The sequence below is a fragment of the Staurois parvus genome, unplaced genomic scaffold (genome assembly GCF_062004578.1).
Source record: "Staurois parvus isolate SC_StPar_1 unplaced genomic scaffold, SC_StPar_1.0 ptg000024l, whole genome shotgun sequence".
Lineage (NCBI taxonomy): Eukaryota > Metazoa > Chordata > Amphibia > Anura > Ranidae > Staurois > Staurois parvus.
This window is the reverse complement of record NW_028317820.1, coordinates 133,142-148,772: the sequence shown is the minus strand read 5'-3', so window position 1 is coordinate 148,772 and position 15,631 is coordinate 133,142. Positions and strand designations below refer to the sequence as shown.

Genomic DNA, 15,631 nt, shown 5'->3' with positions numbered 1-15,631 from the left:
ACCTCATGCAGCATTCTGCGCTGTGCTGTTGCAGTCATTTTTACAGGACGACCACGCCTAGGGAGAGTAGCAATAGTGCTAAACTTTCTCCATTTGTAGACAGTCTGTCTTACCGTGGACACATGAACATCAAGGCTCAAGGAGATACTTTTGTAACCCTTTCCAGCTTCATGCAAGTCAACAATTCTTGATCGTAGGTCTTCTGAGAGCTCTTTTCTGCGAGGCATGGTTCACATCAGACAGTGCTTCATGAAACCAGTAAACCCAAAACAGGTGTGTGTTTTTTAAGGGCAGGACAGCTGTCAGCAACACATCCAATATCATCACACTGATTGGAGTCAAGGTTGGCTCACTCCTGGCTCCAATTAGCTCTGGGAGAAGTCATTAAGCTAGGGCCTCACATACTTTTTCCTCCCTGCACTGTGAATGTTTACATGTTATGTGCAATTAAACCATGGCAACATCTAATGTTTGGTTGCATTATGTTCAGCAGACTGTGTTCTTCTATTGTTGTGACTTAGATGACGTTCAGAGCCCATTTTATGCCCAATTCATGCAAAACTCCACGTAATCCCAAGGGGTTCACATACTTTTTCTTGCAACTGTATCTTCTTAATAGTTCATGGGGAGAGAGTATGCTGATCTTGGAACTGGGGTAAAGGAGGAGCCATTCGTGGACCATGAAGGAGAAACAGGAGGTAAAACAATGACTGAATGTGTATGAGTGGGAAGGAGGATAAAGATGGTAGAGTAGCAAATGGTTGTGGACTAGGAGGGCTTTATCAATCAACCTTGAGCCTTTGGCATAGAGCTGGTAAAAAAGCTTTTGTGGTGGGTGAGCAGTGAAAAGTGGCAGTTGACCATGAAGGAGCGGAGAAGGCAGAGTAGCAGCTGAGCAGGGAGTAGTTAGAGTATAAACTCAGTAAAGTAGAGGATCAGATAGGTTAGAGAAAAAAGGCAGTGAGACCTGATTGTAGTAGGGGGATAATGGATGTTACCTTATTATAGACCTCCGGGAGAAGAAGTAGATGGAATCTGAATAAACCTGGGGGCAGAGATGATTGTGGATGTAGGAGAAGGAGGTGGAGTGGGTGTTAACTGTGGACAGAGGACACACATAAGGCAGAGCAGTAACTGAGTATTGCTGATGTGTGGAGAGTAGAAAGGAGAAGCAACCAAACACGTTCCGAGAGGAGGATCTGCTCATGGACTGAAGAGAGGAAACAGATAGGTAGCTGATCATGGACTAGGTTGAGGGGTCATGCATGAACTGTCATGTCTCTCTTCTGAAGAAGGCATGGAAGTTAATACCCTTTCTCTTAATATGTGAAGGTGCAACAGTTTGTAGAGAATATGAGATATTTTGGTCCTTACCCCGAACATTGAGTTGAATGTCCCTGGACAATCTTTCCGGACTGTAGATGACTAAACACTTATAGGTTCCGTGGTCGGTGATGGTCACACTGTGAATGGTCAGTGAGGCATTTCCTTTTCTGGCCGCCTGCTCGTCGAAAGACACCCCGTCACTGACCATTTTCTCCTTATTGTCAACTCTCAGCAGTTCTTTTGTTCCAAAAGACCAGATTATCGCCAGGAACTGCTGGTTTATAGGGGGACTATTCACACGGAAAGTACATGGTAGAACAGCACGAGATTTATATACAGCTGTTTGAGAAGGGGGAGCGGTCACTTCCAGCCCAGAACCTGGAAAATAAAACGTATAGTGTTTGTCGTAAATATTTTATATATTACTTGTGCCCAGGACTAAAAAATGTTTAAGAATATTTATTATTAGGCAAATATGAAACTTTGCATATGAAAATTTTGTATTCATTTAGCCAACAAGTAGAGCTCTTGGCTCCTTTTTGCATGTTTTCTTCAATCTCCTTACAGCCTGTTAACAGACCACAATAGCTCAAGAGGAGAGTTAAGCACAAGTGAATTAACCAGAGTACTGACTCCGCCCTTATCTGATGACCCCCATCTGACGTTTTGAGATCTACTGCTGTGATGTTGCTTTAGATAAAACTATAATGCTTTAGGAATCTATCTCTCTTTTTATAGATAGATAGATATAGATATTTCGCGCAGCAGCACTGGACAAATTTGCTTTGAATCTAGAAGCCAGCTAAAAAAAGTTAAGAGGTAGGTTTTTTTTAGTGTAGCATGGGTGTTGGCACCCGAGAAAAAGCAACTTTTGGGCAACAAGCTTCATGTGATGCGATTTGCCATGCAACAATCACGGCAAAACCACACCACATAGGCGCCATTGAAAATAATGACACCTGGACTTACGTTTTGTGTTCATAGTGATTCTGCCATGATGCCTAGGTGTGAATGGAGCCACCCTGGTTCACACATATGCGATTCTGGATGCACTTTCAAACTTACAAATTTGCATGACAGAGTAGATATTATGTGTTCCTTTTGAGGTGGTTCACATAGATGCGATCCACATGCATTGTGTTTTGAGTGCCATTACAAACAGGGTGTGTTCCAGATTCGTAAATATTAGAGTAGAGTGGCATGCAAAGATAATTGTTCACATAAGATTGCTATTGAAAGGAGTCTTTGCATTGAAGTCAATGGGAGGCGTTTTTCCATTGAAGTCAATAGGAGGCGTTTTTCTATTGAAGTCAATGGGAGGCGTTTTTCCATTGAAGTCAATGGGAGGCGTTTTTCCATTTTTAAGTGATTTTGTATTGAAGTCACTAGGAGGTGTTCTTGCATTGAAGTCAATGGGACACAATTTTGCATTGAAGTCAATGAGAGGCAGTGTTCGAATCCAGGTGCCAGGCTGCAATTTCTACTCTCTATGGCCAAGGCCGTCTTTAATATTGATTGGACCGTGGACAAACATTTTCATGGGCCCCCATGCAATTTTGCTCTCACCTGCTCTGAGACATACAATAAGTAGCAACTAGACTCAACATCAGTTTATTTAGCAGATCAGGCAGCAATTGCAATTGTTTCCCGGAGGACATATCATTACAGCCCACTGACTGGTTGGTAGAGGTTACAGCACACACTATGGTTCACTGATTAGTTGCTAGAGGTTACTACACTTCATTATTGCTCACTGATTGATTGCTAGAGATTACAGCAGATTGCTGCTGTTCACTGATTGGTTGTTAGAAGTTACTGCACATCATTACTGCTCACTGGTTGCTAGAGAGTACTGAACATTATTACTGCTCTCTGATTGGTTGCTTTTGTTTACTGTGCATCATTACGACTTACTTGTTGATTGCTAGAGGTTAAAGCTCATCATTACAGCTCACTGATTGGTTGCCAGAAGGTACAGCACTTAATTATGTCTCATTAATTGGTTGCTGAAGGCTACAGTACATCCTCTCCTCACTGCCTGCATACCATGGACTGGGAAGGTGATGGCACCCACTAATAGACAGAAAACTTCTAGGGATTCTAGGACTCCTGGAATCAGTGGCAGTGCTGGGAGGAAAGTGTGATCAGTGGCAGTGCTGGGGGGTTGATGGGATCAGTGGCAGTGGTGGGGGGATGGGATCAGTGGCAGAGCTTGGAGTGGATGGGATCAGTGGCAGTGCTGGATGGGGATGGGAGGTGACATTTCTACATCGATAACCAATGTAAGACAGGATCTATATTGACCACCAGTGTATGGGAAATTCTACACTTACCAATGTAAAGGGAAATTTACACAGACCACCAATGTAATGGGGAAGTTGCACTGACGGCCAATGTAATTAGGGATTTTACACCAACAACCAATACATTTCTACACTGGCCACCAAAGTAAGGGGGAATTTACACTGACCATGAATTTAAGGGGGGGCTCCTCTACATGGACCACCAATGTAAAGGAGGATTTGACACTGACCACAAATGCAAGTTAGGAAATGCATGCAAATTCAGTTTCCTGACACCACAGAAATGTGCTGCCCTTTAGCAGATCTAATGACACCCTTGAGCATCTGCACATGCACCAAAATTCAAGGTGCTGTGGCTTGGTGTGATTTGAAAAAGGGTCGGGGGCATTATTTCCACATTTCTAGCGCATAGAGCAGCCCATTGAGATAATTGGGCTGCCCCACATGTGACATACATCTTTATCCGACCCGTCAGTATACCTTTGCATCCTAAATTTCCCTGCTAACCTCTGTACCCCAAACCTATCCTCTTCAATCTAACCTACCCCCACCTTAACTCCACATGCCTCCTCTGCTCATCTATGCACCCACCTTCCTTACCTCAAACTGTAATTCCCTTTCTGCCTACCTCTGTACACACGCACATGCGCACACACGCGCGCACACACACAACACTTTGCTTACCTTTGTAGAACAGGCTGATGGTAGGCTCAGTGACCACAGTTGCAGGCAGGACTTTCAAGCATGCCCCTGTTTACCTCCCCAGTGGGCAGCATTCAGTAGAGGTGATGGTGGCTGGAACCCCAGGGGGGGCATAATATTCATATGAATGGCCCCGCTATTACATATCAATGCCCCTGGTCAGCATCCATTTCCAATTTTTTTATTTATTACAGGTACTTATATAATGCTGTCAATTTATGCAGCACTTTACAGGTGTGTGTGTATATATTGTACATTCACATCAGTCCCTAACCCTCAAGGGGCGTACAATCTAAGGTCCCTAACCCTCAAGGGGCATACAATCTGAGGTCCCTAACCCTCCAGGGGCAAACAATCTAAGGTCCTTAACTCACATTCATACATACACATACTAGGGACAATTTAGACAGGAGCCAATTAACCTACCAGCATGTCTTAAGAGTTTGGGAGAAAACCGGAGTACCCGGAGGAAACCCACGCAGGCACAGGGAGAACATACAGACTCCATTTGAACCAACGACCCTATTTACATATCAATACCATGTATTTCCATGTGAATGATGACATGGTCTGCATGTGAGTCATGGCAACAGGGCAGAGCTAGGTAGCATAAGTGACAGCACTTCTCAGTGACATATTGGGGCACAGTGTGGGACGAAGACTTAAAGGGAATGTAAAGTGGGACAGTTGGCAAGTATGGGGCAACTGCTTTGGGCTCCACAACAATGACTGGGCTCAGGGCAGTTTCCCTTTTGCCCCTCCTTAAAGACAGCCCTGTCTATGGCGACCTGGTGCCTGGGATTTGTCGAGCCTTAATATAGAGCACAGAGTCTTGGCAGTTCCCACTGTTTGTCCCGAGTTCTATTCTCTAGTAAGTGCAAGCAGCCAGGCACACAGCAGTTTTCCTGTCTCTCAATACAATAACCAGGCTGAAAATCTCTCTTTGAAGCTTAATGCTGGTTAAACCTGGTTGGAGGTAGGATAAGTCTTGGGATACTCCAAAGTTACAGCAAACTGAGAACACTTTCTGATAGCAGCTAAACTTTTCAGGATTGATCTCTTGTACAAGAGATTGTGAACATACAACTCAGGGGATTCCCACTCTGGAAGCAGCCCTGAGCCAGCAACTCTGGAGCAGTCTCTCCAATTTGTAGTGCCCAGAGTAGCCGAGGACAAGGTCTGCCTTTTCTCTACTCTTTTAGCTCTCTTCTTGCTTAAGAATTAAAGAGCTGCAACTCTGCAACTTCAGACAGTAACACAGTCCAACATTAGCTATTCTGGAGCAGGTGCTCAAAGGGTTAAAGCAGCAACAGTCATTAAGATCTCTCTCTCAGGTCTTTACTCAATGTGTCCTTGTATGCATGGATGCCTCTTTCCAATACTAGCCAGACCCTGTATTGTGAGCCTCCAGGCTAGACCCACAGTTGACTCCCTTTGAAATAATTCCAGCTCCTTTTTAAAAGCAGTTCCCCCAGCTCTCCCTGAGCTGGGATCTTGATGAACCTCCTGTAGTCTTCAGATTAGCACCCTAGGAGGGGAGACAGCTCCTATTGGCTGGATCTCTCTCTACCAAGACAAGTAACCTGTTGTTCGAAGGCCCCATACTATTTTTATACATCCAAGCCTCCGGCTGGTCATCCCCTTGACCAGGGATTGGCTGAGGCTGTATGCATTTTCAGCCCAGGGTCTGCCTCTCCCAACCCACTATATTCTAAAATATACTAAAAACAGGGGGGAACAGTTGATCCAAAAACAGTGAGTTTACTCCATGCCAGAGGGGTCTTTTCAGGTGTTTTTATTTAAAATGGCAAAGAAAAGTTCAACATGTGCAATCTATGACAATAAATTTAGCAGTCTACCAAGGCTTGTCCATTACATTATAAACAAATGACTCTTTCCTTTTTTTATCCCTAAATTTTCCCTTTTCAAATAAAGTCTACATAAATAAAGTAAAACGTAGACCTACAACACAACTGTGCAATAACAATCCAAAATAAATAAAATTATATAAAAAATAAAATAAATAAAATAAAATAGTGACCCAAAATGTCTCTCAAACAATTCCGATCACTTCCTCTCCACCTTTACAGCTTTTTCTTGTGATATTGTATACGAAATTCCAAATATGATACTCCAATGTAGAAAAACCTCAAAAAAACATAAACCGCAAATAGTGTATTATCTTAATTACATACAATTGTGCACTATGTGTCATGCACACTCCCTAACCGGTGTTTAAATCGTGAAAAAAAAAAATAAGGAGTGGAAAGGATTCTTTCACACCTGTGAGAAGCAGTTATTAAATCTTCTATTGGAAAGAAAAAGAAGAAAACTTATCACACGTATTTTGGGTAATTTTACGTGGATTCATATGTGTTTGGTTGCATGATAGTAGTGGTGGCAGTGTTTTGAGTTCACTGTCACAAATACATTACACATATTTTGAGTAATTTTATTTGTGCACATTTATTATATAAATTTTTATTTTTTTTTCACGATACAATATCATAATATTTCGTATACAATATCACAAGAAAAAGCTGTAAAGGTGGAAAGGAAGTGATCGGAATTGTTTGAGAGACATTTTGGGACCCTTTTTTTATTTTATTTATTTTATTTTTTATATAATTTTATTTATTTTGGATTGTTATTGCACAGTTGTGTTGTAGGTCTACGTTTTACTTTATTTATGTAGACTTTATTTGAAAAGGGAAAATTTAGGGATAAAAAAAGGAAAAAGAGTCATTTGTTTATTATATCACTTTCAAGGGTGAAAGTTTTTATTTTTTATTTTTCTTTATTGTAGTTATTTATATTTGGGAGTGTTCACATTAGTGATACTTGTTCATTACATTGTTGGGACACCAGAATGATCCCCTTAGTTATTACATACATTTCTAAAATCCGTACGTGTAAATGGAGTCCTGATAGCTTGCTGTGAGTTCCACGCCTCATTTCGGGTTATACTCTGTACTATTCCCTATGTGAAAGGGAGTGCCTGTGCGGGTGTACACTTGTTTTTCAGTAGTGGAAAAAAAATATGTGAGGTAACTGGGATACAGCCATGAGGTCTGCCAGGAATGTGCGGGCTGGGGCCTCCATGTCTGAAGGGCTGAATGGTTTAACTCTTTCTTTTTCCTGCTTCCCTTCTACTAAACCTTCCTATTCTTTGGAATAATGAGAACTTTAGATATACAGCCATGAGCAGGAAAACAGAAACACTTGGCAGGAAACATGTGAGGAATAAACTGTACGATGAAAAGACAGCCAAATGGATAACTCTGCAAACTCAGTATGAAGTCACACAGGAAATTACATTACAAGGTCACATGATCCTTCATATGTGAAAAATACAGACTGCTCAAAAAAAAAGAAAAAAAAAAAAACACTTTGAAAACACATCAGATCTCAATGGGGAAAAATCTCCTGCTGGACCTCTATACTGACATGGACGGGGTAATGTGTTAGGAATGTAAGGATTCCCCATCGTTTGATGGACATGAAAATGATCGACCTACAGAGGACTGCATTCAAAGACACCCCGAAAATCAAAGTGAAAAAATGATGCAGCAGGCGAGTCCATTTTGCTGAAATTTCATTGCAGCAACTCAGAATGGTCCTCAGTAGTCTGTATGGCCCCCATGTGCTTCTATGCATGCCTGACAACATCGGGGCATGCTCCTGAGACCACGGAGGGTGTCCTGGGGATTTCCTCCCAGATCTGGACCAGGGCATCACTGAGCTCCTGGACAGTCTGAGGTGCAACCTAGCGGCGTCAGATGGACCGAAACATGACATCCCAGAGGTGTTCTATTGGATTTAGGTCAGGTGAGCGTGGGGGCCATTCAATGGTATCAATTCCTTCATCCTCCAGGAACTGTCTGCATACTCTCACCACATGAGGCTGAGCATTGTCGTGCACCAGGAGGAACCCAGGACCCACTGCACCAGTGTAGGGTCTGACAGTGGGTCCAAGGACTTCATCTCTATGCCAAATGGCAGTTAGGGTGCCATTGTCTAGCTTGTAGAGGTCTGTGCGTTCCTCCATGGATATGTCTCCCCAGACCATCACTTACCCACCACCAAAAAGGACATGCTGAACCATGTTACAGGCAGCATAACATTCTCTACAGCTTCTCCAGACCCTTTCATGTCTGTCACATGTGCTCAGGGTGAACCTGCTCTCATCTGTGAATAGCACAGGGTGCCAGTGGCGGACCCGCCAATTCTGGTGTTCAATGGTAAATGCCAATTGAGCTCTATGGTGCAGGGCAGTGAGCACAGGGTCCACTAGAGGACGTCAGGCCCTCAGGCCACCCTCATGATGTCTATTTCTGATTGTTTGGCCAGAGACATACACACCAGTGGCCTGCTGGAGGTAATTTTGTAGGGCTCTGACAGTGCTCATCCTGTTCCTCCTTGCACAAAGGAGCAGATACCGGTCCTGCTGATAGGTTAAGAACCTTCTATGGCCCTGTCCAGCTCTCCTAGAGTAACTGCCTGTCTCCTGGAATCTCCTCCATGCTCTTGAGACTGTGCTGGGAGACACAGCAAACCTTCTGGCAATGACACATATTGATGTGCCATCCTGGAGGAGTTGGACTGCCCGTGCAAACTCTGTAGGGTCCAGGTATCTCCTCATGCTACCAGTAGTGACACTGACCCTAGCCAAATGCAAAATTAATGAAAAACAGTCAGAAAAGATGAGTAGGGAAAAAAAATGTCAGTGGCCTTCACCTGTAAATTATTCCTGTTATGGGGGTTGTCTCATTGTTACTCATCTAGGGCACCTGTTAATTTTATTAACACCAAAGTAGCAGAATCTGATTAACAACCCCCTCTGCTACTTAACCGACCAGATCAATATCCCAGGAGTTTCAATAAGTTGATGCTATACTCTGATTAAAAAGTGTGCCTTTAATTTTTTTGAGCAGTGTATTTTCCAAGGGCTCCCAGTGAGGAATTGCATGGCAGCGTGGTGAAAGCAAACATCAGAGGGTTGAGTTGGTCTAGCAACAGAACCTGGTGGACAAAATGACAGGTACTCTCTTGGGGGGAACTTCCGCCCCAACAATTACAGTGTTGTCCTGCTGTGATCCTCAGATCCCCTGCCACACCCTGGGTTCAGTGCCACCATGTTCCTGTTTACGTCATCAGGAGGCTATACCGAAGTGGCTCCACTCTACATTGCTTCTTTGATCCCACATGGACAACCCGGGGGCTGGCTGCACTCTAAATCAAAAGTATAAAAGATATAAGCCACACTGCTGGCTTGCTCACAATGTTATAGGAAGTCCCTATCCTTGTGATCAAGCCAGCAGTGATTAATCGTGTCAAGGAAGGTTGGTTTCTAGTGGAGACATCAATATATGCAGTCTTTTTTGATGACTTAAACACAGAAAGAAGAGCTAAGCTTTGGAGTGCAGCTTAATTATTTTTTCATACTATCATCAGGAGACTGGCTGTCTCTATCAGGTCCTTGCAGCAGGTCTTCTGATGGAGCATGCTTAGCATGCGCACTGTGGCTTGACATGCAGTCCCAGGAGATTGCAGGCAACTAGGTCTACGCCAGGGGCGGACTGACCATTTACATCAGGGGCGAACTGACCATTTGGAAACTCGGGCACTGCCCGAGGGCCTGGGGTCAGTAGGGTGCCCCATGAGATGCCCCTGGTACCTTTTTCATAGGCTTTTTAGAGTTTGGGCAAGGGCACAGGTGCCCTATGATCCCCTATTGCCCAGGGGCCCCATGAGTTTTCAGTCCACCCTTGGTCTACGTCATTCTCACCTAGGCATTATTACAACAAGAATAACTACAAGGGAGCATGAGGCCATAAATGTTTATCGATATCGCTAGACGTATTTTATCTGCCAAGTAACCAAAAACAGACTGGAAAAAAGGGGGGTATGTGAAAAAGGAATTCACAAGAAGAAAGCGGTTACATTATAGACAGAAAGCGATACCCAAAAGTTATCAAAAAATGATGCTTTATTGCAATTAGCACATATTTAGACATTTAGGTAAATACCACAGTTAGCCATCACCACAAGATGAGACAATACCAAAATCCTAAAGCAAAAATAATAAAAGAAAGAAGTCATGACCGGCCATGTATATGATTGTGCTGTAAAGACAACGACATAAGGTCTTATGTATATACACCACAGGCACATTGGAAACACCACCATGTAGGGGATGTACACAAATAATCAAAACATATGAGGCTGTGCATCAAAAGTGCTATGCAAAATATTAGTACTAATGAAATACATGGACTGAGAAGCCCAGCTAGACGATGCTAAAATACTGGTATAGAATCCAACTCAGGGCATGAATCAAAAAGGGAGATCTATGCAACACATAAATGAACATGTAGCTGCTAATATGTGCACCTTATCGAAAACACTGTCCTCAGACAAATATTATTGCCTTCTAGAATAAAGGTAGATTGTAACTGATGGACTGAAAGCAGTGTCCAGACATGAAAAAATGGAACTATTAGAATGAACTTGGTAACGCTAGTGACTTCTCCATAGGACATCCGTCATCTGTAGTTGGAATGGCAGGGCCCTGCCAGTATGGTATGGGTATTCTTCACTGTCAGCGTGCGTACTAAATGCCTCCCTTAATGTATGGCTGACGTCAGGGGCGCACAGACCATTTGGAAACTCGTGCACTGCCCGAGGGCCCGGGGTCAGTAGGGGGCCCCATGAGATGTCCCTGGTACCTTTTTCATAGGCTTTTTTGAGTTTGGGCAAGGACACAGGGGCCCCATGATCCCCTATTGCCCGGGAGCCCCATGAGTTGTCAGTCTGCCCCTGGTTGACGTGGAGACAGTATGGATATCCACACGGTATAGTAAAGGTAGGGTGCTGCACACCATCTAGGAAGTGTGGCATAATGTACCCATCCTGTGATAAATAAGTGACATGAGAAAAAGTGAATATGGCAGTCACTATGTAACCTCAAATAGAGGAGGCCCTAGGGCCATAATTCCTTTTCAGTATAACTAGTGTTCCACTCACCACCCGTACAGTGAATAAGGAACGGTGCACAATGTCTCCTGTTATTAGATTCAAGCCCGAAGTCCTGGAGGCAGCCACCAGCATCGGGACTGTTAACAAGCGGGCTCCACTTCCATCCAAGTACATGTGTGGATTGATGAACACCCAGAAAGAGCGTGTGTTTCCGTGTCCCCTGCAGGATCTGGTGTATGGTGTCAATGCGCTGGCCGGTAGTGACGTCACTGACATGTGACGTCAATGTGTTTCGCCAATGGGCGTATCTTATTCAGCTTCGTCAGGACCAATAGAATGCATAGCTGGAAGTTCTACTTATATCTGGCTAATCTCTGCCTTTATATGCAAATACAAACTCACCAGAGCATTCCATTGGTAAACAGATAAAAATGGTCATTGTAATAATAACAATATGCATACCTGGCAGTAATCACAGATGAAGTCAATTTAGTTATAAATACTGTACCTTAGATCTAATATATGTAGGGAAAACCTAAAGATACCCTGTTAATGGAGAAGGAAATACTTTTTAGTCTAATCCAATCTCTTTTGTTTCCATATTGGTGCAGAAACACTTGGAGATCAAGTTCAACATTTAACCCTTTAGGATATAAAGTGTCAAGCTTATAGATCCAATGTTTTTCATGTTTTAAGAGCTCCTTATCAAAATCACCTCTTCTCTGTGGGAAATAAAGGGCATAGATTCCTTTAACCCTAATACCTTCTAATTTATCTCCATGGTATCTTGAGAAGTGTTGAGCTAGATTACTTTGTGGTTCATTGGATTTAATATCTCTGAAATGTTCTCCTATACGTTCTTAATGTTGCCTTTTTGTTTTCCCAAAGTCCATTTTGTTACATGGGCAGGTTAGCATATATAATACTCTTGATGTAGAACAATTAATAAGGCTTTGGATTTTATACTGGGCCTTATTATCAGAGTCAAAAAACCTATCTGTACGATCTACAAATTTACAGATCTGACATTCACCACACCTAAACATCCCTTTAGTGCGTGAAGTAAGCCAAGTAGATTGTTTTAAAGGTTGACAGCCAGAATGAATGAATAAGTAAGCCACCAAGATTTGATGCTTTTCTAGCTCCCATTTGCAGACGATCCCCTACAATTCTACTTAAATTGGGACACTGTGTAAGAATCTTCCAATGTTTTTCCAAAACCTGTTTAACGTCCTTCCATTGTGCTCCATATTAGGTTATCATCCTAACAGGTTGAGGATTCTGTTTATCCACATTGCCGTCCTCCTTTGGGGACAGCAATGTTTTCCTATCAACATTATATACTCGTTTTCTTGCCTTCCTGATCTGAGAATTAGAATATCCACGTTCCCTAAATCTCTTATAGAGGTCCTGTGCCTCCATTTTAAAATCATTAATATTTGAACAGTTTCTCCGACAATGCAGAAACTGTCCAATAGGTATACCCGTAATCAGAGAACGTGGATGATGACTTCTCGCCTCAAGTAATGTATTAGCCGCAGCAGGTTTTCTAAAAGTTTTAGTAACTAATCTGCCGATTTCAAGACTAATATTAAGGTCCAGAAAGAAAATTTGCCATCTGTCATGGAGGAATGTAAGTTTAATATTCAATACATTATAGTTTAACTTGTCCATGAACCGATTCAAATCCTCAATAGACCCTCTCCAGACAAGGAACTCGTTATCAATGTATCTCAACCAAATCTGTACATGATTGAGAAACATTTGTGACCTATATACAAATTGTTCCTCTCAAAATCCAAGATGTAAACATGCATACACTGGTGCCCAAGGTGCTCCCATACTTGTGCCTCTTATCTGTCGATAGAAGCTATAATTGAACTGGAAAAAATTATGATGCAACGCGAAATCCAATAGATCAATAATGTACTCATTCTGTCCACCCATTTTTGGGTAGAAGGTATCCAGAAAGTGACCGGCTGATTTAAGACCACACTCATGTGGGATGGACATATAAAGGGATTCAACGTCCACCCCAACAAGGATGGAATTTTCTTCAATTTCCAAATCCTGGATCTTGGCAAGGACATCCTTGGTATCTCTCACATAAGAGGATAATTTAGAAACCATATCTTTAAGAAAGTAATCAATCAATTTATATGTTCTTTCTAAGGGACCGTGAATTGCAGAGACCATCGGTCACCCTGGGGGATTAAGTAGATCCTTATGAATTTTAGGGATTATATAAAAGGTTGGAAAGTTTAATTCCTCAACCCTGAGGTATTCATATTCTTTCTTAATTAACAGGCCCGCTTCTCTTCCTAATGATAATGTAAAATAAGTTTTTTAACCAGCATGGGAAAGGGGTTAGTATCTAAATTACGATATGTACTATGGTCACCTAGTTGCCGTTTAACTTCTTTCACGTAGGTCTGTTTCTTCAGGATTACAACATTTCCACCCTTGTCACTTCTCTTAATGATAATATCCTTAGCTTCCTTCAATTCTTTAAGTGCCTTGGATGTATCTGAGTCAGATTCACAGGCAATCTCAGATTTTTCATGTACCAATCTAAGAAACACTTTCCTTAGAAATAAGTTGACATCTTTAAAGACCTCAAATTCATCCATGGGGGTCATAGGAGAAAAGGACATCCCTTTATTTAATAACATATGTTCCTGTTTGAGTGGAAAGTCAGTTAAATTAATGACCTTTTGATCATAAGGATTACTACCTACTATCTTCTTTGAGTCCTTGTTCTGCCCTTGCCTTCCTTTTGCCTCCCTTTTATCTGTTCCTCCTTTCTTTTTTGGATTCATTTGCCTGTCTGGGATTGATCTACCGAAGGTAAATCCCCATTTCGTTGATCTAAAAAAAAGATACCGATTTACCAAGGATCTCTGAGTCACTTTCACTAGATGGAGTTTCTCCAATAGATCTAGAATGAGAATGGAAAATCAACCCTTAGATCCACTTCTTCCTCTTTTTATAGTGAGAACAAATATCTCACCTGTTTCCCAATCTTTAAGATCTCGTTTAAACTTAGTTTGTTTCCTTATTCTAAGATTTTTTGTACCCTCTCAACTTCTTTCCTAAGTTGTTAATTTTGTTTCTCAAAGCTTTCGGTGGTTTTAAATGGATCTAAGCCATTAACACTTTCCTTAATAGCTATATCAAGTTCCTCCAATTGCAATTTCTCTTCTTCCACAATCAATTTCATACCACTAATCCCTTGGTCAATGCACAAGGCCTTCCATTTGCTCAGAAATCTTTCATTATGTAAATGTTCAGCAGGCACAACTTTACTTCTTAAACCACGAAGAATAATATTTTGTTTGATGTAGGCTTCTAAGAAACATACATCACATTTCCGATTCAGATGTTTTATAACTAATTTTGTATGTTCTTTGAAATTGGAAATGCTTGTTTCCCTAGCAGAGGAGGGAGGATCTTGTGAGCAGGAAGAAGATGATGAGATTGGCCACCAGGATGCAACTACAAAGGTAGTTTTAACAATTAGATCCACAAAAATGCCAAAAAATACACAGTAATAAAAGGATTGCAGCATTTCTTGAGCTTGTGTCAGCAGATTTAAAATGCCTTGAGTGGAAAATGCCTCTGGGTGATAATCTCATCAAGAGAGAAAGGAAGGCAGTTAAAGAATTGAAAGAAGCTAAGGATATTATCATTAAGAGAAGTGACAAGGGTGGAAATATTGTAATCCTAAAAGAACAGACCTACGTGAAAGAAGTTAAACGGCAACTAGGTGACCATAGTACATATCGTAATTTAGATACTAACCCTATTCCCACTCTGGTTAAAAAACTTAAATTTTATATTATCCTTAGGAAGAGAAGCGGGCTTGTTAACTAAGAAAGAATATGAATACCTCAGGGTTGAGGAAATAAACTTTCCAACCTTTTATATAATCCCTAAAATTCATAAGGATCTACTTAATCCACCAGGGGGCCCAATAGTCTCTGCGATTCACGGCCCCTTAGAAAGAACAGGTAAATATATTGATCTCTTTCTTAAAGATATGGTTCCTAAATTATCCTCTTATGTGAGAGATACCAAGGATGTCCTTGCCAAGATCCAGGATTTGGAAATTGAAGAAAATTCCATCCTTGTTGTGGTGGACATTGCATCACTTTATACGTCCATCCCACATGAGTGTGGTCTTAAATCAGCCGGTCACTTTCTGGATACCTTCTACCCAAAAATGGGTGGACAGAATGAGTACATGATTGATCTATTGGATTTCACATTGCATCATAATTTTTTCCAGTTCAGAAATAGCTTCTAGCAACAGATAAGAGGCA

General features: G+C 41.8%; 1 protein-coding gene across 1 annotated transcript in view; it reads right to left on the bottom strand.

Moving 5' to 3' along the window:
• Window positions 1-15,631, bottom strand: part of LOC149472046 (uncharacterized) — a 101,232-nt gene that overhangs the window by 66,791 nt on the left and 18,810 nt on the right. The window contains exon 2 of the mRNA XM_089693229.1: window positions 1,375-1,704. Within this exon, the coding sequence (XP_089549355.1) occupies window positions 1,375-1,704 (330 nt within the window). The remainder of the gene's footprint in view (window positions 1-1,374; window positions 1,705-15,631) is intronic.